Source organism: Polyodon spathula, chromosome 5 (assembly GCF_017654505.1).
Source record: "Polyodon spathula isolate WHYD16114869_AA chromosome 5, ASM1765450v1, whole genome shotgun sequence".
Taxonomy (NCBI): Eukaryota; Metazoa; Chordata; class Actinopteri; order Acipenseriformes; family Polyodontidae; genus Polyodon; species Polyodon spathula.
In genome coordinates this window covers 5,141,592-5,167,572 of record NC_054538.1, presented here as the reverse complement: position 1 = coordinate 5,167,572, position 25,981 = coordinate 5,141,592, and the positions used below count along the sequence as shown (strand labels likewise).

General features: G+C 37.9%; 1 protein-coding gene across 2 annotated transcripts; it reads right to left on the bottom strand.

The window, feature by feature from the left end:
• Positions 1-9,307: 9,307 nt before the first annotated feature.
• On the bottom strand, positions 9,308-20,739 carry manea (mannosidase, endo-alpha). Of its 2 annotated transcripts, XM_041249569.1 has the most exons (5): positions 20,694-20,739; positions 18,527-19,293; positions 14,001-14,110; positions 12,923-12,999; positions 9,308-11,568 (listed from the first exon to the last, which is right to left on the bottom strand). In XM_041249569.1, the coding sequence occupies exons 2-5, from the start codon at positions 19,056-19,058 to the stop codon at positions 10,932-10,934; spliced, it is 1,356 nt and encodes a 451-aa protein (XP_041105503.1). In that variant the 5' UTR covers positions 19,059-19,293; positions 20,694-20,739; the 3' UTR covers positions 9,308-10,931. The 2 variants fall into 2 exon arrangements, with proteins under 2 accessions (XP_041105503.1, XP_041105502.1); XM_041249568.1 differs by lacking the exon at positions 20,694-20,739 and having other exon boundaries at positions 18,527-20,461.
• Positions 20,740-25,981: the final 5,242 nt, after the last annotated feature.

Sequence of the window (25,981 nt, the reverse complement as noted above, 5' to 3'; positions counted from 1 at the left end):
TGGACTTTGAGACATCCTACAGCCCATTGTGCCATAGTTCTTCACCAGAGTCTCAACCAGCTCCACAGTTTTCGGCCTTGTGATTGCCCAGGAAGCCCCGAACCACTGCGACAAAGCTGTTCCAAGCCGCTTTCTCCTTACTAGTGAGCTTTTTGGGGAATTCATTGCACTCCAGGATCTTCTTTATCAGTGGTCCGACAAAGACACCAGCTTTGACCTTTGCCTCAGACAGCTTAGGGAAGAAGTCTTGAAGGTACTTGAAGGCTGCCAACTCCTTATCTAGAGCTCTGACAAATTGTTTCATAAGGCCCAATTTGATGTGCAGTGGTGGCATCAGCACCTTCCGGGGGTCCACCAGTGGCTCCCACTTGACGTTGTTCCTCCCCACAGAGAACTCGGTCCGCTGTGGCCAGTCCCGTGGTAGTGGTAGTGCGCCTTGGTGTCCCTGCTGTCCCAAAGGCAAAGATAGCAGGGAAACTTGGTAAAACCGCCTTGGAGACCCATCAGGAATGCCACCATTGCAGCCTCTTGATGCCATCTCAGAAAAATACAGATATGTATCCACTTAGCAGCTGGAACTAAACAGAACTGGTGGGCTTAAGGCCCCTGTATTTATACTACTATTTATATTACTGGAAAGTTCTAGAAAGTTCTAGAAGTTACTCCAAGTTTACTCAGCACTGAATCTATCTGGAATGTTCTGGAAAATAGGTAAATTTCAAAATATCACTGTCCTGGTCACAAAAGCAAAGTTTGTGGGGAATAATAGCCATTCTCTATACTTTTGAGGCATAAGCAATTAAGAAATAACACTTACTACCCAGGAACCAAAAAAAAAATTTAAATTGTTAAACGGTGTAATCCTATCCCCCTAGTCCTGTCAGCCTGACCAAAAAAATCAAACAAATTTTTTGTATTCTCCAACAGGATCCCGCTACAGCTCTGTGACAGGATGGCCGTGAGTGGTGACGTCAGACCAGATGCAGGAAGAAAAACACAGCATGGTACTGCAGGCAAACGACGCGCCGTGCATCATTTTTCTTTAATAAAAAAAAAAATTAAAAAAGGTTTAAACAAAAACAAACACTGCTCACAGAGCACAAAAGAAAAGGTTAAAACAAAAATAATCACAAACACTAAACAATAACAAACCCTGGTCAGGCTGGGCAATTGCCTTCACTCATCCTATATGTTTGTTTTGTTTTGTTTTTTAAATTTCTCTCTCCTCCAAACAACCACCCAGAGTGCAGAGTGCTGCAGGTTTAAATGCAGGTGACCATCTCCCGATTTAGCAACAAATGAATCACTTAATTTACTTGTGAGATGGCCACCTTCTGCACACAGTTCTTTTTTTAAATTATTCCTGGCAGAGGACAAGCTGCTACCTTGCCTCTGCCAGAACACACTCAAACAAAAACAAAACAACGCGGCACTTCACAGTCATATATAAATACATAAACAAATCATAATAAACAAATACAAACACGACACAGGGGCGGAAGGGGAGACGCTGTTCTAAAAATAAACAATACATTTAAACAGCAGGGCTTTCTTACAACACTGCTACAAGCTCCTATTTTCAATAATCCATCATTGATGTCTTACAAATCTAGAATAATATTTAGTCCATAGTAACATGCAACCTAGTTGTGACAATCTTAAAGGCTTGTTTCCTTGCAACAGGTCATTCTGTGCTACTTATAAATACATCCACAACAACACAGTAATCAAAGGGGCAAAATATTAAGCCATGAGGCTTTTGCTTGCACCAGTAAATGAATAGTATACTGCATTGGTTGTGTGAAGTGTAACAAACTGTACAGAGAAACAAAACAGCATGTAGCTAATCGCTTTGTGAAACATCTATGAAGTATAAGAATTTTAGAATTCTCTGTAAGTTGCCTTGGATAAAGGGGTCTGCTAAATAAACAAATTGTAACACCTCTGTTGCCAGACATTTTAACATAAATGACCACACTACAGAAGACAAATGCAACCAGGAAGCAAAAAGAACGAAAATTAATTTTCAAATTAGGCACTTTAGAACCTTTTGGAATGATCATTCTGAAGTCATCATGCCATCATCCTCCAGAGCTTTTCTTTTGAAAGACATCTTTTTTTTATAATAACAGCTTGTTAACATCACTGCTTTTTCCATTCAGCTGAAAGAGGAGTTGTAGTCTGAAACAACCTAATAATAGATTTAATCAATCATTCACATTTTTGTGTACCTACATTACCTTTTTCTTTTGGATTATATTGTAGCCTGCACAGGGGTAAGGGTCAGGGTTGGTACGTGACACAATCAAATACAAAAGATATAAGCCCTGGTATCAGCGCTATGCTTCAGTGTGGGAGGTCCTGGGTTCGCGTCCCACCTCTGCCTGTGAGAAACTCCTGCCTGCGGGAACCGACATTGTTACAAAAAAAAAATAGTTGACAGGAAAACTAACAAGAGCAAACACAGTTACGCAGAAAGAGGACCAACCAGAATCCTATTACTAGAGTCGGTCGCGACACAGGCCTCTACCCACCGTGGTGCTAATCCTCCCTAGGTCCTTGCTGAGGGAAGTAGACGGACGGCTACTTGGCTGAGGAAGCGACTGAGTGTAAGAAGGGAAGCCGGGCGGTAGTCCAATAGATGTTTCCAGAGGAGACGGCTGCAGTTCAGTGTGTGTGTGTTTTGATCCCTCCCCCATTATTTTGCCTACCTTGTGCTCTTTTCCCCTCTATTATTTATGCTACCTCCCATTTTTCCTACAACCACACTGAAAAAATACTACATTGTTGCCAGATGCCAGGGGAACAGTGCATCCTGGGGACTGACATTCTCTCTGCCATGGGTGTTATCCAGGATCTGGAGGAAGGCGGCTTACGGACCAAGAAGAGGGCCTGCACACTTCGGTTGTAACTGGAAAGGAGCCATGGAGAAGAAGGAGAGTCAGCATACCAGCTTGCCAGTTACCATGCCAGCCAGCAAGCCTGCCTGCCAGTCAGCCCGGCCGCCCACCAACCAGCCAGCTTACCTGTCAGCTACCGTTCCAGTCAGCAAGCAAGCCTACCAGTCAGCCCAGCTGCCTGCCAGCCAGCATACTAGCCTGCTAGCTACCATGCCATCATTATCATCAGGGAGATGGTTTAGAGAGCCTGTGGGTTGCCCCATTGTTTTGAGTGAGAAGAAGGATGGCAGCTTACGTCTCTGCGTAGACTACCACTGGCTCAACATGCTAACCCTCAAGGAAACGAACCACTTCCAAGGCTCAACAAGGTTCTGGACGAGATCCCTGGCTCCTGGTTGTTCAGCTCCCTGGAACTGAGTAGTGGGTACTGGCAGGTTGAGCTCTTCCCTGATGTGCGTGCGAAGATTGCCTTTACCACAGGACAAGACCTCTGGCAGTTCCAGGTGATGCCCTTCTGGCTATGAAACGGCTCTGCAATGTTTGAGAGTTTGATGGAGATGGTGTTGCAAGAGGTGCCATGGTCTGACTGCATGGTCTACCTGGACAACCTACTACAACTTTAGCGAGGTGCTGGGCCAGATACGGGCCGACAGACTGAAACTGCACCCTGGGAAGTGCCATCTGATGAGGCAAGATACGCTTTCTGGACCATGAAGTGGGGCTTAATGGGGTTGGCACCGACCCCACCAAAGTGTACGCCGTACAGAACTGGCACACCAGACCACTGAGAAGGGTTGTTGGTTCCACTGGACAGAGCAGTGCAAGGGAGCGGAACAGGAGCTGCCCCCTTGCTGGCTTACCCCAACACGGCAGACCAGTCTGCAACCACCATTGCCACCGCCTTGCTGAAGGGCATGTTCTGCTGGTTTGGGATGCCCGAAGAGCTACATAGCGAACAAGGCCGTAACTTGGAGTCGCAGATGTTCGGGGAGCTGTGCAAGAGGCTGGATATTTACAAGACCCACATAGAAAACAAATAAACCTCCCATTAAGTTTTAGTGCTTTGCTCCATTATGCAGTTCAGTGACCAACTTTCTATTTAAACAATAACTGCACTCAGACACTCAATCCAATGTTGCCGAGGCCGGGATTAGTATGGTGTGCCGAAAGGCACAAGACACAGCAATGTGATTAATGTGCGTTAAAATAATTAATCTCCCAAAAAATGTATGCTTTAATCGCAGAAGTTAACTGCAATTAATAGACAGCCCTAATTATATATATATACTGAGTGTACAAAACATTAGGAACACCTTCCTAATATTGAGTTGCACCCCCTTTTGCCCCCAGAACAGCCTCAATTAGAAAGTGTTCCACAGGGATGCTGGCCCATGTTGACTCCAATGCTTCCCACAGTTGTGTCAAGTTGGCTGGTAGTGGATCTCTACTCCAAATAGCTTGTTCCATCTCATCCCACAGATGCTCAACTGGATTGAGATCTGGTGACTGGGCAGGCCACTGAAGTAAGCTGAATTCACTGTCATGTTTATGGAACCATTCCTGGACAATCCTAACCTTGTGGCATGGGGCATTACCCTGCTGAAAAAACCCATTAGCAGATGGATACACTGCTGCCATGAAGGTATGCACCTGATTGGCAATGACGTTCAGATATCCTCTGACATTCAAACATTGCTCCACTTTTATCAAGGGGTCCAATGTGTGCCATGAAAACACACCCCACACCATCACACCACCACCACCAGCCTGCAAAGTTGACATGGGGCATGATGGATGCATGTACTCATGTGGTTTTCTCCATACTCTAGTCCTCCCATCAGCGTGAAACAGCAGGAACTGGGATTCATCAGACAAGGTAATGTTTTTCCAATCCTCCAGTGTCCAGTGTTTTCGTTCCTTAGCTCACAGCAACCGCAGTTTCTTGTATTTTTCTGAAAGAAGTGGGAACTCTGTTAGGTCGTTGGCTGCCATACCCCATTCATGTCAAGGTACGGATTTTTTTATGGGTCTTTCAGCACCAATGTTGTACTGGACTGTCAGTTGACTAACTGTAGCCCGTCTGTTGCTCTGCGCAATATGTGTCAGCCTTCTTTGGCCTCTTTCATAAATAGCTGTTTTTGACCACTGGCCTGCCGTTGGCTGGATGTCCTTTGGGTGATGGACCATCCTTGATACACACGGGAAACTGTTGAGCGTGAAAAACCCAGCACCGTTGCAGTTCTTGACACACTCAAACCGGCGCGCCTGGCAACTACTACCACACCCCGTTCAAAGGCACTTAAATCTTTTGTCTTGCCCATTTACCCTCTGAATGGCACACATACACAATCCGTGTCTCAGTTATGTCAAGGCTTAAAGATCCTTCTCTAACCTGTCTCCCCTTCATCTACACTGATTGAAATGGATTTAACAGGTTACATCAATGAGGGATCATAGCTTTCACCTGGATTCACCTTGTCAGTCTATTTCACGAAAAGAGCAGGTTTTCCTAATGTTTTGTACACTCAGTGTGTATGTGTGTGTGTGTGTGTGTATATATATATATATATATATATATATATATATATATATATATATATATATATAGACACACACACACACACAAAATACAGTTTGCTCTGTGGGTTGTAAAAAACAGAAACATTAGGGTGAGACAACTGTTAGAACAGCAGTTTGATAATCTTACACTTTCATAAACCATGAGGCAAGGGTTGATTTAGGATAGCTCAGTGTGTTCATTTCAGTCATGATTCATAACAAATAAGAATGATCTTTAGTCATGCTTTTGGTGTGCATATACTTACATTTTTGCATTGAGCAATCGATGTGCAATGCACTTATACATATATGTATTCTTAAATATTTTACATGAAAAACATATAGGGTCATATTCTCAAAGCACTTACCATCTTGTTAAGGTAACAATAGAAAACAAAACATTCATGTTAAAAAGCTTCAAATAATAATAATAATAATAATAATAATAATAATAATAATAATAATAATAATAATAATAATAATGGTGCTAACTTAAATTGCTCATTGAGCGCTCGCTAGGAAGCCCAGACTCAACAAAATCCCTCGTGCCATTATAATGCATGTGCACTTACTACCAGGACAAAGTTAAAATCCTCCAAGCAGCAAGAGCAAAGAAGTAGTTGTTTATGAGAAAAGGAAGATCTTTATTTTTGAGGACTTTTCTGTTGCTGTGCATTAAAAGTGCATGGAGTACACACAAGTTTGCTGTGAGCTGAGAGAAAAGGGCATCCCCTATGCCAGGGGTGTCAAACTCAAGGCCCGTGGGCCCAATACAGCCCTTGGCGGTACTTTACTGTATCTACTGGCCATCAAAAGTGATAATCTTACTCTCAAAATGTCCAAGAAAAGATCGATAAGGAAGGCAGATTGTTTCAGTAAAGGTGGGAGTTTGAATATTTATTTGTAGAGCAGCAAGAAAACCCCATTTGCTTGGTATGTAAGGGAAGTATTGCAGTGATGAACTAATTCAATTTAAGGTGCCACTATGAAACGAAACAAAGAAACATATGGCGAGTTGAAGGAAAGCAAAGGCAAGAAAAGCTGGCCAAATTAAAAAAAACCCTCGACTGACAGCAGAGTATGTTTAAAAAGGCAAAAAGTGAAAGTGATGCGGCAGTAAAGGCAAGTTACTTTGTGTCAGAGCTGATCGCAAAGTTGTCAAAGTACTTTTCTGAGGGTGCTTTTATAATAAACTGCATGCTTAGTCACAGAAATAGTCTGTCCTGAGAAAAAGCGTGCGTTTTCCAACGTCAGTCTTTCAAGAAATACCGTGGCTGAAAGAGTGGATGACCTGGCTACCGATCTTTAAGAGAGCTCACTGAAAAAGCAAGTGATTTTGTAGCCTTTTCTCTTGCTGTTGACGAGAGCACATATATTACTGATACTGCTTTGTTATCTATTTTTATCCGGGGTGTTGATGCAGACTTCACTATTACCCAAGACAAGAGCTTTTGGATGTTGCAGCTATGCACCTCACTACCACATCAAACAACATAGTTCAACAGCTTGAGAAGAGTGCACTCAACATGAAATAACAGTGGGAGAAATTAGTTGGATTGGAACAACAGACTGAGCGCCTCCCATGTGTGAAGGTTAAGTTTCATTCTATCTCGGCTGAGCAGTTTTACTCGTTCCTTCCAGCCACATTCAGCCTGCACGCGTCATGTCAATGTTCGGCAGTATGTACTTCTGCGAACAGTTATTTTCACTGATGAAGATTAACAAATCTGCTCAAAGATCTCGCCTGAATGACAAGCATCTACACTCCGTGCTAAAGATCGTTCCAGCACAAAACATGAATCCCGATATTGACAAGCTTGTCACACGAAAAAGGTGCCAGATTTCTTCAGTAAATGAGAAAGCATAAGGCAGCAAGTAGGTAAGATACATAACATGTGTTTTAAATTAATAAGTCATATATATATAAAATACAAGTGTATGTATTAAAAACTGTGAATATAAACATGCATTTTCTATATCACCTATTAAAATGCATTTGTATATGTAAAAGGTGTGCATTTTGTGGACCACGAATCAAATGTTAAATTAAGATATGGCCCTTGGTAAAACTGAGTTTGACACCCCTGCCCTATGCAATGTTTTACCCTGCTACTCTTCAGATCTTTCACAGACGGTTAGAAACATTTTTGTGGGAGGTGACGTCTTTCTTGGAGGGAATTACTGACGGTCCTTAGGCCCTAATGGCAGAAGGTGGTTGAATGGATACTGCTTTTTCTGGAGGTGTCGCTGAAGTCGTGCTGCTGGTACGATTATGGTTATTTTAATTTTAAGACATAAACATTTATGAAACATTTGGACAAATTGTCTAGAACTTTTTTTTTATCCCCAGTTAGCTATGTATTGTAAACTTGTTTGCTTTTCTGGAAGGAGAATCCACCCATAACCAATACGTCATCAGCAAGTACATAAAAGCTGTACCGTTCATTCTTGTTGCTTTTTTGTTTCAGCTGCTCACTCAATCGTTGAGGTCCAAACGAGAGTTAACTGCTTAGAGCCTGGAGGAAGGGCTGCCCTCAGCCATGGATTTCCTGAGGTTTCCCTCTAAAAAAAAATTAAAAATATGTGAGTAGGGGGTTTTTCCTTACCCGAGTCCTGAGCGGTTCGTATTTAGTTCTGCGGGGTGTGCAGTCGGGTTGAGAGGCTGGGCTCTCTCCCCCCGGCGCAGTCATGCTCTGTGGGACGGGCCGTGTCTCAGCTGCTCATTGTCATTACATTTTATTTGGGGTTTAGGTGACGGAGTGCCACTGTGGAGAGCATTAAATATTTTAAATTATTCATTCATGGTTTGGCGGCCTCATCATTTCGGGGAGGTGGCTACAGCCACTTCTTATCTGCGGCACTGGGATGCATGCATTTGTTCACGTATTTCCAGCCAGCCTCGCGTAGGTAGCTGTCGGGCACCCATGGATGAGGCCGCCGGCCAATTTTCTCTCGCAATTGTGGGGTGCGTTAATTATTATTCTCCATTCATGGTTTGGCGGGCTCGTCTTTTTGGGGGAGGTGGCTCATAGCCACATCTGATCTGCGCACTGGGCTGCATGTTTTGTAAGCAAGAAAAGTCTGTGTAAGCCACGTTTTCCACAGTTTATTTGATAACATTTTAAAATCTGTGTAGGATCTTTATCTGTACAAGGTAAACATTATTTCAATTAGAATGTTGGTAACCATGGTTTTACTGCATGCTGAATATGATAAACGGGTTTTGCTAAATGAGACGTTTCTCAGTAGCAGGTCCATTTAACCCATTCTCTACTTGAATTGCAAAACAATGACCGAAAAAAACGTAAATTTGTTCTAAAATAAACACTGATATTACTAGTCGATTTGGCAAAAAAAAAAAAAAAAAATCGAATAGTAGCAAGCCTAATTATAGGGAATATGGGATTATAATCTGTAGCATTGATATGTACAAAGGTTAATACAATGTGGCACTGAAACAGTTCATTTTGATGGGGGACAACAAGGCAATGGAAAGAATCATAGAAAACAGTTGTGTACCAACAAGAGATGTTGTGATGCATCAAAACATTGTCATGGCAGGACCCTTATGTGAAATGAAAATAAGAGTTCAAAACTGACTTATTACCAAGCCCAACTGGTTATGTTAAAAAGATGTAAAATGAATACTGTACACTACAGCAGAGAGCAATGCTAATGTATTTTGCTGTAAATCGTAGAGCCTGTTCAGTTATGCTTTAAGATAAAAACTGCTCTTCAATTTGAAAAGTCCGGTTAAATCGAGTTTTTTTTTTTTTTTTTTTTTTAATATAATCACACACACACATACACAAAAAGCAAAAAATGGTACTATCAAGTTTCTTATGTTTCATTTTTACATACCCCAAAAACTTAAGTCTTCAAAAAAATAAATAAAATAAAAAATCAAATAAAACATGAACATTTTAGTGGTTTTGGTAGAACATCATTACATAGATTTTAGTACATACAAAATATACAGGTTCATTACAACAGCATGTTTTCTCAAACTTATTAGGAAACTTGAACTGGATACTCCGCTTCTAAATCAAGAGTTATACTGGGCAGCTGAGTGAGCTTTATACTGGGCAGCGTTGGTTTAACAATGTCCCCAGGTTACAGTTACCTGGCTCATACAGTTTTACATCCTGTTACACAGTGGTTCTACTTTACAAAACATACTGTATAAGCAACACTACCATCCAACAAAAAAAAAAACATGATTACTGTATTCGAGCAGGGTATGTGTTACCCTTTATACCAAAAAAATCAAAGGATAAGGAATATGTTTTATTGAACAAATATTTTTATATGTAGCAGAGTTCCACTAATTCAATTCCCAATTACCTCTTCAAATCCAGCAATTCCAATACAATTTTGTTTTCGTAATTCAAATTAAACTCAAATTCTTTTGTCCCACATTCAAATTCTAATTATATTAAATCAATATGGTCAATTCCAAACAGTGGGCCGTACTCACCAAGCAATTTTAGGGCAGGTTAAGGACAGTTTTTTTAAACTACTCACAAAACTCACAGAAGTTTTAAAATGACAAAATAAAAAGCCAAGTGGTGAGATTTAGGGATACTAAAGCAAATGAAAGGTGTCACTTTGCATTTTAAAGCTTCAGTGAATTTTGCGAGTAGTTTAAAAAACTGTTCTTAACCGTCACCAAATCGCTTGGTGCATACAACCAACTTTCTCACAATCCATGACATTACCTAGTTTTGTATCAACAACATCACACACAAGTTACGTATTCTGTCATATTGTCACTTATTACATCAGGAAGGAAGGACGAGGATAGTCATCACTTATCAAATCTGTTGCATGTGTTCATCATTAGCTCTTCAAATTTGTCTCACTTAATTGAACCGTTCAGGCCTGAAAATGTTGCCAGCAACAATAAAAAGGTCTTTCTGCAGGTTCAGATGAGGCAGGTATGGTGAGATGCTTGCAGGCTAGCTGGGGTAAATAGGGGAAAAGTTTTTCTTTCCAAAAGTCTTCTGGCAGACAGGGTCGGCTCAGGTACATTGAGATTTCAACATGTGGAAATGTGTTGGTGTTACTGCTGCCCATTTCAGCAGAACGGGAGATCTATGAGAAGAGTTTGGTGTGTTCTCTTAGTGGAGGTGATGCAAGCCACACCAATAAGGATTTTTATCATGAAGAGAATTCATGACTGAGTTGCATGAGAAAGTCAGTTAGTGTGAAATTACAGCCAAACTAGTGGTTTTCACGTAAACATAGCCAGTGATACAAAGATGTTTAATAAGTAAGGTGTCTGAGTGGGGAAAAACAGGCAAAATCCAAGCTGTTCTACATTTACTAGTCCTGTGCCTAGTAATAGGGTAGTGTACTGTATACACCATCAATTACATCAATGGAAATATAATTATTCATCACAGTGCATTTTTATTCCTTTCCTAATTGAGGCAATAAATTATATTTGTAATTTAAATTGCTGATCCATGTTCACACAAGCCATTTTTCTCTCTCCTTTTGGAATTTTTCTGCCCACTTGCGGGTGATCTCTAGGTAGATGTCTGCCTTGTGAGGAAGGTAGTCCTGATACGTTGTCTGGCCAGCTGTCTTAGGGATAGCCTTCTCAATCTGAGTTCCCTCATGCCACTCATTAAAAGAAGTTATAGAAACGATATCTGTCCGAACCTCCAAAGCAGCACTTAGTGCAGTCTCGTAGTATTTACCGTTGATGCGGTTTCTGGTGTTGTGGAAGTTCCAGGGTCGGATGCTGGTGTCAATGTAGCCTGGCCCCACACTGGGTATAAACATCAAGCTGTTGCTATCGCAAAAACCTTTGATGGATTTCCAGTTGCGATGAGATGAGCCATAGGAAAACCCATTTGTGGCAAAGTATGTGTACAGTCCATCAAATCCTGCTGTTAATATTTCATTCTTCTGCTTCTCCTCTACCAGAAGACCAATGAAAATACCATCGTATGCAGTGTTCCTGACGCTGCGATGTCCAGAATCCTTTAAGAGACGAGTCCAAATTTCTGGACTGGTTAAGTAAGAATCATAGACATAGAAGAGAGGAAGGTGTTTCCCATTGCTGGTTTTGTACCTGTAGAAAGCAGGATGGTCCCCGTATCTGAAAATAAATAACTTTTTTTAACAGGAAGGTTAAAAAAAAAAAAAGACATTCCTATCAATTATTCCATGTATAAATGCATTAGCACATTTCTCTAGCTTTAGATTCTTTAAAGCTTTAGGCTTTATGTGGAATAACTACTTCACCAAATGGAGAGGGAAGAGCCCATGTATGGCACATTACATACCACTTTACAAACAAAGTTAATACTACAATAAATTGAAGTACAGTGGTAGCCAGAGTCAGCTATTTAAATGTTGCAATACTGTCGCAGTGCGACAACTCAAAAATGTTGCAGCTTTGCTATGCTATGCTGTTTTTTCTGACTAAATTAAATCAGCTGCACTTCTTTAGTCCTACCACCAGGTGAAACAAGGGAACACAAAATGTATAAAACAAAATAGTGAGAAGCGCTGAGGCCAACCATGTATTTTGTCAGAGCGTTGCTAACCTGCACATGGTCCAGAGTGCTACTCTTATGTCAACTGATTGTTCACGCTCGTTCAAAATGGGTGGAGTTACAGTTACTGAACTAAAATCAACATAGTAGGCTCTATAAAAAGTGCTTACAAGTATACATACCGCACAGATGACCAGTCCAGCAAGAATCCCAAATGATCTGCAGTGTCCTTATAATATTAATGTAAATACGTATTTATACTACATGTACAGTACTTTTACACTTAAGTTCCAACTAGAATGATTCACTATTCTGTAACAAACGATTATAGTCCTGTTTATTTTGTATTTGTTAATACTGTACATGCATGAAAGGCTTAAGCGTTGTGTTGAATTAAGACTTTCAGTTAGATTCTAATTGTTTACTTTTATTTTTTTATTTATTTATTTTTTTTTTAAAATAAGAGGATAGCCTACATAAGAGCTATATTCCAAAAACCTCTTCAACCTCTTCAAACAGAAGTTTCAATATAGGCTTTCCTCATTCTCCGATTCCAGTGCCATCACAGAAACAGTTGCAAACTGGTCACACATCTTAATAAAACGACTTGATGTGAACTTTGCGTCTGTCTTAAGAGGCCAGAGGCAGCGTGCTCCAGATAAGGGTAGCGCCATCTAATTCCCGACTGAAAAATCGTCATTTACACTATAAAAAGTCAATAACGATCTAGTTTGTGTAAACGTTAAAATAATGATACTAGACCCTCCTCCCTCTTTCTTATTACCACGCTTTGAAAGAAGCTACAATACAAAGGGGATTCTAACTGCAATATCTTACAACATATTTTAAAATAGCAAACCGGGCCATAATTCACGAAACACTGATATTGCATGGTTTGTTTGTCACTGAGAGCAGTTAAACACTGGGGCTAAAAAAGAAACAAACAGAACTCACTTGTCTACAATATACTTAACGCTGTTGTACATGCTGAGATCATCCCGACCTTTGTATGGCTCAATGTGGAAGGTGACCTGCCAAACAGAAAGTCATTCAGTTAGCAGGCTGATTTCAAGGGTAAATCGCATTTGCTGAAAATCATCCTACAAATTAAGTCTTTGTTAATTTCCAGTTGTGTAAGGTTTTTCCCGTCTGAACATGGAATCTCATGAGTGGTTCACTCAGTGCGTTTACATGAACATAGGAATTCCGTTATTTTTCAGAATATATAGTTTTCCGTTAAAAGTAATTCCGGTATCAAAAGTTATGTAACATAGTTTTCGGAAAACAGATTGGAAAATTCTGAAAGTGAAAGTGAGTTTTCGGGAAAACACCACCCAGAACATTCCAAAAATATTTCGAAAACAAACAATTTGTTAGTAACATGTAAACACACTTTTCAGAAAACATATTCTGATAGTGTACGGCACAAGTGCAAACTTTAACATAATTCCTGTACAACTGATTATTAAAAGCAACTATATTCATATTTCTAACAGAAAAAAAAATTAAAAAATAAGGAGGCAACAAGAGACACACAGAGATGAGACTTAAGGCTGCTACCCTTCCAGTTTGAATGACACCCCCGCCTCCAACAACAAGTTTCGAGTCTGACTCTCTATTACACAGACTATTCAACTATTTTCCTCAGTGGAGGGTTACCTGGCGAAACAGCAGAAGTTCAAAGTAAATATAGGTTTTAAAGTTTTTTATTGTTTTGTTTGTTTTTAAAAAGAGAAAAAAAAAAAAAAAAGTTTTCTAATAGCAATAGAGCCCTTTTGATGTGTGCTCTACCGCGTGGTAGATGACCGCGACTGGAGTTATGCATCCTGAGCCTATGGTCATCTATCACACGGTACAGCACGCATCAAGATGGCTCTATCGCATATATATAATTTTTTTTACGTGCAATTCTTATTTGTCTTATTATTTAGTTATAATAATCAGTATGTCTAATATAATAATAAATAGCCATGTATTCAGATTCATAACAAAGCGTAACTCTAGGCTGTATACTCTCTTTCTAAAAACATACCTTCACTTGATATTTATGTGCAATATCCATTATAGCTTGTACCAGGTCATCTGTGGGCTCACCATTGTCGTCTTTCATGCCAGGTGGGTGCCAGGACAGGGCCAACACACCTATACATTTCAAACAGAATTAGGAGACATCCTAAACAAATATTAATAAAGGGTAAGGGACTTCAGACACCATTTCCTTTTGTTTTTTATCATTTTAATGTAGGCCCAGATGATGGTCCATTACAAGTGTCTCATGCAGTTACTCAAATATTGTGTTTAATTAGATTTGTTATGCACTGTGTGTTAAAGTGTTTTCACATTAGCTCAGGAACAGGGCTTGACTTGCAGTTGCTAGATTCTCATTCACCATTGACAGACTGCGTAAAAACACAGGCTAGATCAGCACAGGTTTAAGAGCCAGTGCTGTCTAATGAATCAAGTTTCCTTTTGTGTTGTTGTCACTACAAAGTACATGTATCCAATAGCTGTTCACTAGATGGGCACTGGCTCCTACGATTATACAGACACTTTGCTGATCTAGCCTGCACTTCGTACGTTGATGGTGAAGACAATTTAGCAAGCAGATGGGAGTTTTGTCAAAAGAAAAACTAAGAAAACCCTAGGGACATAGTCTAGGGGAATGTCATATCAGAATGAAAGTAAAATGGATGTGTGATAAAGATCTGTATCATTAATGCCTACAGGTTAAAACAATGGTGCAGTTAAATGATTCCATCTTGACAGGACACCACCTGTATTGGAACTTTACTGAGAGAATCATATAACTGGAGTTCTATGCCAACAGTAAAGACAGTGGACTAAATGTTCCCCTATTGGCAAACTGCAGGCAAATAACCCCCGATTAAATAGCCTCTTGTATTAAATGGACAATTTGCCCACAGTCGAAAATTGGGCCCACTATGTCCTCAAAGCCAGTTAGAATACAGCTGCATACCAACTAATCATGTCATGATCACCAACACACGCATGGGTTTATATAACCATACAAGTATAAAGTCACTACTTCAAATGGTTACTGACACTGTGGCGATGGCAGCTGTAATATAGCTGCCTTGAAAAGGGTCATAACCAAGAGAATCACATTGTCACGTGTTTAGGTTTCCGGAATCACTTGTTTGACTGACTGAGCGTAGACCCCTAACTTGTAAATCACTGTGCAAAACTAAAAGGAGAAACCAAAATAAAATAAAAATAAATATGGCTGCTCAGTTGTTTTAAAAAGAGTTTGCTCTACCCTCAGAACGATATTCAATAATTTTGGACACTCAGATTACAATATCAAAAACAAATACTACAAGTAAGGACGGATATATCACTGGTGACAAAGATATATGAAATGCACAATACTGACAACCACACTAGCACTTACACCTGGAGCAAATAGGAACAAGTGTTACTAACTAAACAAGACTATCAAAATAGAAACACTAATAAAGAAATGATATCCTTAAAATAAAAGGCTATCAATTTAAATCAAAACATCAAATCAATCAAATGGCTAAATTAAAAAGCAATACCCAATTAAAATACCACATCAAAATGTCAAATGAAAGAAATGATCAATTAATTTACAATCTTGCAGCCAAAAGAAATAATTAAATAAAATAAAGTAAAATTAAACTATTAGTGTAAAATATTAATAAATGCATGTCAGTTTAACTTAGTGAAAGAAATATAAAAATAGAATATTAAATCCAACCAAAATTTGAAAACAAACAAACTAAAATCAAGCATAGATTTAAACAAGAATAAAAAATTGGAAGGATATCAAGTTCAATATAAAACTAAATGCCAATCCAAAACAATAAACAACATGAAAAGTTAATAATACTTTTACAGTTTTGTACTTGCTTGTATCGACACCGTTTTGATTTCAAGATGTTGGATTTTCTGTTTGGATTTTAAGTAGTGTCAATGATAACTTAGAGGTTTCATGACAAGGCAGGGCTGACTATTTTATCAGTTTAAAATTAGCATTTACTTTGTTAAACTTAATATCTGTTTTCACGGTTTAGTCTTGTTTAATCTATATTGCATCTTGTTTTTTTTAGTCTTCATTTGCTTTGGTATTTTGAGTTTAATATTCCATTACTGCTCTATTTCTATTATTATCTCAAATTGGTATTAGACTTAACAGCCTTTTTATTAATATTCTTGTTTTATTAATACTGTATTTGACATTGACTTATTTTATTTTTGTTTTGATATCCGAGTTTAACTTATCACTTGTCATGTTGTTTGCTATTTTGTATTGGCTTTTAATTTACACTGAACTTGATATCCTTTATTTTTTATTCTTTTTAATCTACGCTTGATTTGAACTTGTTTTTGTTTGTTTTCATATTTTGGTTGGATTTAATATTCTATTAAATGTATTTCATTAAGTTAAACTGACATGCATTATATTTTTTAATATTTTACACTAATGTTTTCATTTTACTTTGATTATTTCTTTTGGCTAGAAGATTGTAAATTAATTGATCATTTTTTTTATTTGACATTTCAATATTTTGACATGGTATTTTAATTAGGTATTATTTTTTAATTTAGTCATTTGATTGATTTGATGTTTTGATTTAAATTGTGAGTCTTATTTTAAAGATATAGTTTTTTTATTAGTGTTGTTTGTATTTTGATAGTCTTGTTTAGTTAGTAACACTTGTTCCTGTTTGCTCCAGGTGCAAGTGCTAGTGTGGTTGTCAGTACTGTGCATTTCATATGTCTTTGTCACCAGTGACATATCCATCTTTGCTCGCAGTATTTGTTTTTGATATTGTAATCTGACTGTCCAAAATTAGTGAATATCGTCCGAGGGTAGACCGAACTCTTTTTATCATCCTGGAATCGATAAGTCACATGACCACAGTATGGCTGTAACTTTAAGCTACAGGTGAAAGTGATGGGTGTTGTTTTTGAACTAAAAATATGAAGCTGCAAACTGAAATTGTTTATGAAATTAGTAGCGTGAAAGGGGCAGATTGCAATTCAAGCACGTCTAACAAGAGCTTGAGGGCTGCTCCTGATTTCAAAACACCTTAACACAGAAACATTTTATAAAATTTTATATTTGAGTAATTACAATGATTTCAACATCATAAAAAGTTTAAGAAGGAGAGTAAATAATGCTACTTAAGCGCTACTTCCTCTTTAACCCAATATATTTGCATTCATTGCCCATTTATTACCAATGCAGAATGACTGCGTGACACATTTACTTCAAATACTGTGAATGGTGACTGCTAAGTACCCACTGCAGAAATGCCCTGCACAGTGCACCAGAATGTGTAGCTTTATAACAGAGAAAACATAATTGTACGTTTAACTGACTCTCAGGCTCTGCTGTGCCATGAGTAATTTTGCCTCAACTTCAAGAGTGATTTAAAAGTTATTTCCACTGACAAGACTTATAATTTAAGTCCATGTGATTACATACATACATAACATTTCCCTGTCTGGTCTTTTAGTTGTCACCTCGGACAAAAAAAAATGATATTTAAAACTCTGCTGTTAGAAAGACTTGCAAACTAACATCAAAGTGGGTTGTAATGTTAGAACACTCTACTGCAGTTATTGCTGATTGACTTCGTCCATCCTTTTTGTAAAAGCACAAAGTCTCTCTCTATGTTCATCTCTGTAGGGGTTGAGAGGTTTGCTCTGAAAGGTGAATGTCTGAAATGTTATATTATAACCTAATGTCTGCTCTGGCTGTTGATCTGGATTTACAGAAATACTAAGCAGAGACATAATACACTGAATAGCTGCACATGAGTGTATGAATTCAGGTCTTTGGATGTTGTTCTAAGAGTGTTGAAGAAACCAGAATGTTTGCTTTGATTTGCTTGAACAAGTCAGCAATTGTCCCAAGGATTTCACAAAGGTCATTTTTCTACTGGTCCATGCAGAAAAAAAAAATAGCTTGAATGCTTCAACTGTGGCAAATGACTTAAACACTGTCTGCTTACACCCCCCATGGACCAGCCTGTGAGCAATGTTGCATTGTATTTACTCTATAAACAGTACAGTCCCATTCATAAGACTTTAAAACTACGAATTAACAGCTTGAAAGTTCCATTTAACATTTTGCAGCTTATTGTTTACACTGAGTTATTAAACAAACGTTTGACGCACACATACCGCACTCATACCTTTTCTCATTTGGGCGTTGTTTTTATAAAAGCTGGCAATAACTTGCAAAACTGCTTGCTGGACTGACTTAAAAATATGTTTACACAGTCGTGGAGAAAAGAAACATGTACAATTTGAGTGTCAGAGTTCCAAGAACAGGTATTTCAGGTCTAATCACTATTCATTAAATGTTATGAAACACTTCCTTGTGTCATGCAGTTTATGGCAGTAAAAATATGTTCGACAGTCCTGTTTTTTTGTATGTGGATTTGCCTACTGTCTTTTTTCCTAATGGGCAAATAAAAAAATAAAAAGGGCAAAATCTGTTCTGAACACCAGAGTGTTCAGGTAAGGTTACAATATAACGTACGGATCAGCTCAATTTCTTACCAATTGCTGCTGTTCGGAGTTGCTGCATGTGTGCTTCAATGACTGAGGGGTCTCTGGAACTGTAGGCACCCAATGCTGGATAGAAATTGGACCCAACATCGTCTGGTGGGCTGTGCCTTCCTTTAGGGAAATTGGTTGCAACTTTGGGATCCCAGTGGGGCAAGACAGGGTGGTCCCAATGAATATACTTTCCATCAAACTGTGGACTGCCATACCAACTGTAGTAAAATACATGCAAGTTGTAATTAGGTACAGGGAATTCTTCCAGTTTGGCTTCCAAGGATATGGTGCTTTCTGTGCTGCCTTTTTTTAGTTGATCCACAGTAGGCTTGCTCTCTGCAATACCTTTTTGATGGTTTGGTGGATTGTCACCACTTTCTGCCCTTTGCAGCTCTGGAAAAAGTCCTAGTCCGAAGGGGCTCCCAAAACCTGCACCTTCAGGCCTAAATGTTTTCAAAAGCACCATAATTCCAAATATGAACAAGATTAAACCAATCAGAGTGATGCATGTTTTTCTTCGAAATCGTGCCATTCTAACAAAAATACTGTTTACAATCTTCTTGCATTTAACACCTCCCGATAGTCGTAGAACAATCCCTAAGAAGGTAATCACCAGCAGTCTTCTAGGTGATTTACCTGCTACTGGTATATTCTTGCCCTAGACTGACTTGATTTAGTTTAATGGTTTCAGACACTGATTAAACAAGTCCGATTAGGCTTACATATTACCAATGTCCTCTTTGTTCCATAATGTCTGCAATGAAACCCTGTGAAAAATAAGAAATAATGAATGGTTAGTCCTAGCTTTACGCTGTGGGACCACCCAGTTGCCCACTTCATAGCTGCTGGAGCAGATCACGTGACAGAACAAGCCTTCTTGCAAGCCATTCTGCACTAAATCAGCTTGGGATAATGAGAGCTTGTCAAACAAAGGGTGTTTCTTGGAAGAACATGGACAGAAATCTAAAATTTAAATAATACAAAATAAAAACAAAAAATAGCACAACAATAAGGAGACCAGCGATCATGTTGACAGTGATAAGATATTAAAGATTTATGTTGACAATTACGCGGTTTTAAAGCCTTGTTTATTGCTGCTGTGTGGCTTGTGCTCTTGGTATTTATACAACATAACATTTTATGAGGGAAAAAAAAAAAAAGTCACAACTCTAAAAGCTCTAATTATATAATATCTGCAAAACTACAGGGAAAGAGAGTAATCCCTGCTACTTTTGCTACAGTTAACAGGTTTTATCAGAATCTCCACTCCTTACTTAAGTGCAGGTACTCCCCACAAAGTGCACTAGGATTGTTGCTGCTGTACTTGTCTTCTACAAATTCTGTTGATCATACACTACTCAGAATTCAAAAGGAATGACGTGCAGAAATATATGAATGATACTGAAAAGTCAAATGAACAGAAATCATGTTGTACAAATCAAATTAAGATACAAGAGTATACCAGAACAGTATGGGGATCTACATATAACCATCCTTTGTATGTAATTTTGACCAGATTGAGGTTAAACATTTTGCAATTATAATCTGATGTGAACATATACACATAATTCTGTTTAGTTATGCCTGGACTCGGTGTGTACGCTTACACAAACACTGGGGTCAATAAGGTGCTGGCAGACGAGAAAGCAGTCGTACCGTGTTCAAATTAACTATAATGCGACTTCAATATGCTGTAAATCAATGGCTTCAAGAATCAGCCCAGCCTCACCTACAGTTCGAGGAACACGTTATAATTCAATCTAGTACATTTTTTACGGATAAGTTGTTTTCACGGAGTGCACTTGTTGGCCACAGAAAAGACTCCTGTGGCGCAGTTCGACTAACTTGAGGTGCAATACCCAATCAAAATAATAAATAATTTATTTGAGAAATAGTGACACTGTATTCAAACATCATGACTGTCAAACTAATCATAAATACCCACGTAAATCTGAAGACCTAAAAAAAAAAAAAAAAAAAACACAACAAAAAAACATCGAAATCTGGAAGCAAAATCGATGAATACATATTTCCATCCTTTACAGACCTAAGCGATAATTGCCTAGATTTAATACTGAATACAATTAGTACATGTTTTATTGCAGAATATATTATGATAAATAACATTTGATTTACAAAACGCACACAGTACCCCTACTATGCTTACCTTTAAACAGGAAATCCAACTATCACTAGCCACTATTGCGACGTCGTGTTATGGCAAAGTGTATATTTGCACTTACTGTAAACTACATTATTTAAATATTGTTTTTGCACTGTAAGTTGCCTTGGATAAAGGCATCTGCCAAATAAGCAAATACATAAATAAATAAAAATAAATAAATAAATAATAATAATATAATAATAATAATAATAATAATAATAATAAAGTCTGAGATATGAGCTGGTAAGGCAACAGCAGAGTATTTGGAGTTATTGATTAAAATAGAAACCTCTGACCTAATGGAAAGTTTGGCCACTTAACTAGAATAAAAATGTGATGTGTTGCACTTGAAAGCAATCTGTCTGCAGCTCGGGTTCAGGGTGCAGGAACGTGGAAAGGTAATTGATGGAACACACTGGCAAAAGGCCATTTCAAATTGAGGCCACTTATTTTCAAAATGGACTGTTTCTGTGTATCTGGTGGATGAAAGGTGTAGATAAAAACCCATGCATGTAACGTGGGGACTATATACCACCACACACTCTTGTATCTGGTTGATTTTGGAAATTAAAAATGTAGGTTCAAGTAGTGCAGTGCATTGCATTGCTATAAGCCCAAATTTATACAAGGAATGCCATTACTGCTGGCATCAAGGTCGTCAGTGTATTTAAAGGTGTTTATGTGTATTGCTCATAAAAAAAATATGTATGTAATATGATACAAGCTGCTAGAGGGCAGAGTACTCGCTGACTAGGACTAAACCCTTGTAATGATGCATGTTCAGTGATTTGCATATAAACAGACACATTTGTTCAATCTGATAATCAGGCACTGGAGGGCGCAGTAGTGCTTTCAAACCGCTTGATAAAGAATAACACTATCAGTTTACAGCACTTATTTGAAAGAAGCCACAGGAGAGAGACAGGAATAAACAATGCGCCTGCCCCTTTTTTGCTGTGGCTACAATTTTTTTTTAGATGTCACCACCCCATTTCAGTCCCCTGGTTGCAGTTACGTCCAGTGCTGACAGGTTAGGCAGGTGCACGCGAAAAGATGCCCGAAAAGCAATTGTATTTTGAAATAAAATAGCTGGGTGGCTTTACTAGTCGCTAAACCCTACAAAAGGTTTAACCTTTATTTGCTTACACAGTTTCAACTGCACTTATATGATCATTCTGCTACCTGTGAGTTCTGACAATTCAAACACTTTAACATAAAATGTAGTTGTAAATATCAGGTTTAAATGGGCTACTTTTGAGCTAGGTTAGGCGATGTAGTATTGGGCTACTTCTGGGCTGGTATTTTGGCTAAAAACTAATTTAAATTTCTGGCAACCATGGCTATGCCTTGTGGCAACAAAAGCAGTCGATGTGAGATACGTCAAAGTGAAAACTGAAGAGGTAGCAACAGTATCTCTCCAGCAGGTGGCCACGTTACACCACCCCTGTTGGGTTTGTGGGGATTGCATGTGTTTGATTTTGTTGGGACATGCAGTACAGTATACACAATGCGGCAGCCACCTGTGCTGAAGAAGGCAAAGCTGTTTTGCTTGGTCTGCCTTTGTAACGTTGCCTGGGGAACTGCAGGGGTTACGGGTTTAGCTGCAAGCTCAGCAGCCCGCAGTTTAAAAAGCTATTGTTTTTAAAACCCTTGAGAGATTTTATAAAACTTTTAATTTCAACTAAGCAACTTTAAGTTCTATACAACAAACGATAGACTATTTTTTTCCGCCAATAAATGATTGCATTTCCAAAGATTAAACAATGCTTAACAGAATGGGAACTTGCCACCTCAACATGTAGTTAATTAACCCAGTACAATTTCTCAAAGGGACAGATTCAGTTTGCTCGACCACTTTAAAAAACAAACAAAAAAACACAAACAAAAAAAACACTTAAATAATCAGTTTTGTTTTGGGTAACCTGTTTGGACACATTTTGTATCCAACCAGTGTTAGGAAAATTGTTAGGTGTCTTTTAGTAAGATATGAGACAGCGCTGAGCAACGCAGGTCATCTAAAAAATATTGCTTAAATGATTATTATTATTATTATTATTATTATTATTATTATTATTATTATTATTATTATTATATATTATTGTTGTTATTATTATTATTGTTGCTGTATTGTAGCCTATTGTAAATCAGCCCCCTGTATATGATGGAAGCCGTGCAAAGCCAGGGTGTGCTGCCGCACCCCCAGCACCCCTAGTTCCAGCTCCCTTGATTAGTACTTTGCATTAAATATCTATAATTTGTAACATTCCTGTAAACGGGCTACGTGTTATTCTGTGAAAAAATGACACCAAATACATTTATTTAATGGGTTCACAAGATGTCTATTTTTCACCACCTTAATCTATCAGCCTATGTGGGTTTTCATTCTTCTACAAAGACAATAAAGTTACAGTAAGTGTTGTGTAAGAGTAAGTGTTGAGTATGTAAGCATAAGAGTAAGTGTTGTTTTCTTATTAGTAAAAATGAATGTCATATCAAAATGTTAAAATACTTATCACAGTGACAGTTACCCTATAAGTAATAATTTTAGCAGTAGAGATTAGAGTTTAGTATACAATTTTAGTTTCGTAGACAGTATAATTTCTGTATTTACAGTATAATCGTAAATCTCGAAAAACTACTCACTTCTAAATCTTTTGTAGTCATCTTTGTATTACTTTAGTATAAATGCATGTTAATTTGGATTCATATGTTGTTTTTTTCTGACTTTATGTGAACGAAAAGACACACATTTGCCCATTTTCCCATTGGAAATAGTGATATTTTGAAATATCACTGTCCTGGTCACAAAAGCAAAGTTTGTGGGGAATAATAGCCATGTTCTATACTTTTGAGGCATAAGCAATTAGGAAATAACACTTACTACCCAGGAACAAAAAAAAAAAAAAAAATGGTTACACAGTGTTATCAAAAGAATCATCAATTCACAAATAATAAAGCTGTGGTGGAGACCACATTTTAGTAGTGTTTCCTGTATACTGTATATGCACCTGCTTTTCCACTACCAACAAGTAGTATAGTTTTCCACATCTTTTCCACCCATACAAGCCATGCTGTTCTCCCAAACAACTATGATTTATTTGTGGTGTCTTATTAAAATTAATAAATATATACTGCCCCCCCCCCCCCCCCCCCCCCCCCCCCCATGTTTCCCTGTCTTTCTTTTTAAATTAGAGGTAGGTCAGACCTTTTTGTAAAGAATAGTTATTTCATGTATGTGGCAATATCACTACCTACACTAGAGGGCAGTATAACTCTACATACTAGAAGCCTTGTCTGCTGCAACTATATATCCTTGTCACAAAAATAGGTTTGTTTACTGTAAAATAAGTTGAACTCAGACAACAACTGGCTGTAAAAGATGCACATTTTCTGGAAATGTACTTGTAACTGATAAGTAATATGTATCTGATCATCTTAATTTATTGACTAACCCCACAGTTTGCAATTGGCAGGTAACCAATGGTTTCATAGTTGGCTATTAAATTACAAGTCACCATTTTTGGTAAATAGGCGAGCTAACAGGAGAAATCTGTATTTTCATATTAGAGCTGTGAATTCATTATGGGCCGCTAAAGGAAAATTAATCCTCAAAAAAAAAAAAAAAATAGCCATTGCCATGTGCAGAATGTTTTGGTTCTTTGTGAATACATGGCTAGATTTTACTATGGTCCTTGCATTGTGTAACTCCATATTTAGCCTACTTGGGGCAATGATCACACACCCTTACAGTATGTTACATCATTAAAAATAAGGCTGTGTGATCGTTTCCTCAAATGACTAACCTCCTAAGGTTATCTAACTGCTGTCCCTAGATAAACCACTACACAGGCTTCCAATGCTGGGGCCTTCCTCCTTGTAATTACACACAAAGGCTAATGCATGTTACTGAATTCACACATGAAGCACAGTCATTTATATATATGTCTGTTGGCTTCAAACAAAGACCATGTAAATCCAGTACACCTCATTGGTGTAAAGCATTTATTCTACTCTAGTAACTTTAACTTTAGCAAAATGATAGTTCCTGATTTGACTTCAAAATATATTTGTTAAATTGTCTTACACTGCTATTAACATGTTATTATTATTATTATTATTATTATTATTATTATTATTATTATTATTATTATTACAAAAATGGAATTCCAGGATTTAAAAAAAAGAAGAAAAAAAAGTGAATAAATTCCAAAATCCCAGGATTGGGAAAAGTGTCTGTAATTGGATTTGTAAGGATGCACTGTACTAATAGTTTGTTTTCTTTATTAGTATTTGCAAGTTTATTAGTTTAATCACATTTTCTTTTGAGCACTAATCAATCAATCAATCTTTATTTTATATAGTGCCTTTCATAGTGGACCACCATCACAATGTGCTTTACAAGATGCAGTAACAACAAGAAAGTCCATAATACTTTAAATACAGAGAACTGCATAATGCATGATATACAGTAAAAAAAAAAAAAAGCATATTTATACTGAGCATCAAAAGAAAGTTATCGCTTATATTTGGATAAAATTCACCAGATGTGATTGAAAAATGACACACTCTTTTAGAGCAGGTGCACTGACTTTTTATTGTGCTGATTAACAAATGCTCCAAATTGATCTGTCGATCTTGGGCAGGTGTTGTGACTCTTGTTTTTTACAGAAATCAAGCTGATATTCTGAGGTAATTTTTGGTGCAGAAAAACATCTATGTCACTCTCTTGGATTTAACTGCTGCACCAACTTTGTCCCGCCCCTTAACAACCAAAACACACTCCTGATTCACTGGTACAGTACTCCCCTAACCTCCCAACTCTCACCTAATAGGCTCTCGTTAACTGTCAATAAGTGTACTGCTGATTCTAACATGCTTTAAATAATGTAATAAAATATTGCAGTGCTTGTAAAGCTTAGTATTATTAATAAAGGCTGCCCTCGTATAATCATCGCCCTCGTTTAAGGGCCGCAGTCATTTTGATCAATTTAAAATAAACGCTGTGGTGCCAAATTGAAGTAATATGTGATTTTCTTTATTGCTTGCAATTCAACAGCTGAAATCACTCCATATCCAGTGTCCAATCAACTGTCTCACTAATTAGGTGATTAAGTGCATATGCTTCAGTCACAGTCACTCAAGCGAGTCATGGTCAAGGATGAATGATCGAGCGATTAAAAAGAAACCAAAAACATTTCATCAGTGTGCATTATTTACAATATGCATTATTTACATACCTTATAAATGTGTCACTTGTCACTGCTAATCACACACCTCTTTAACCAGTTTGC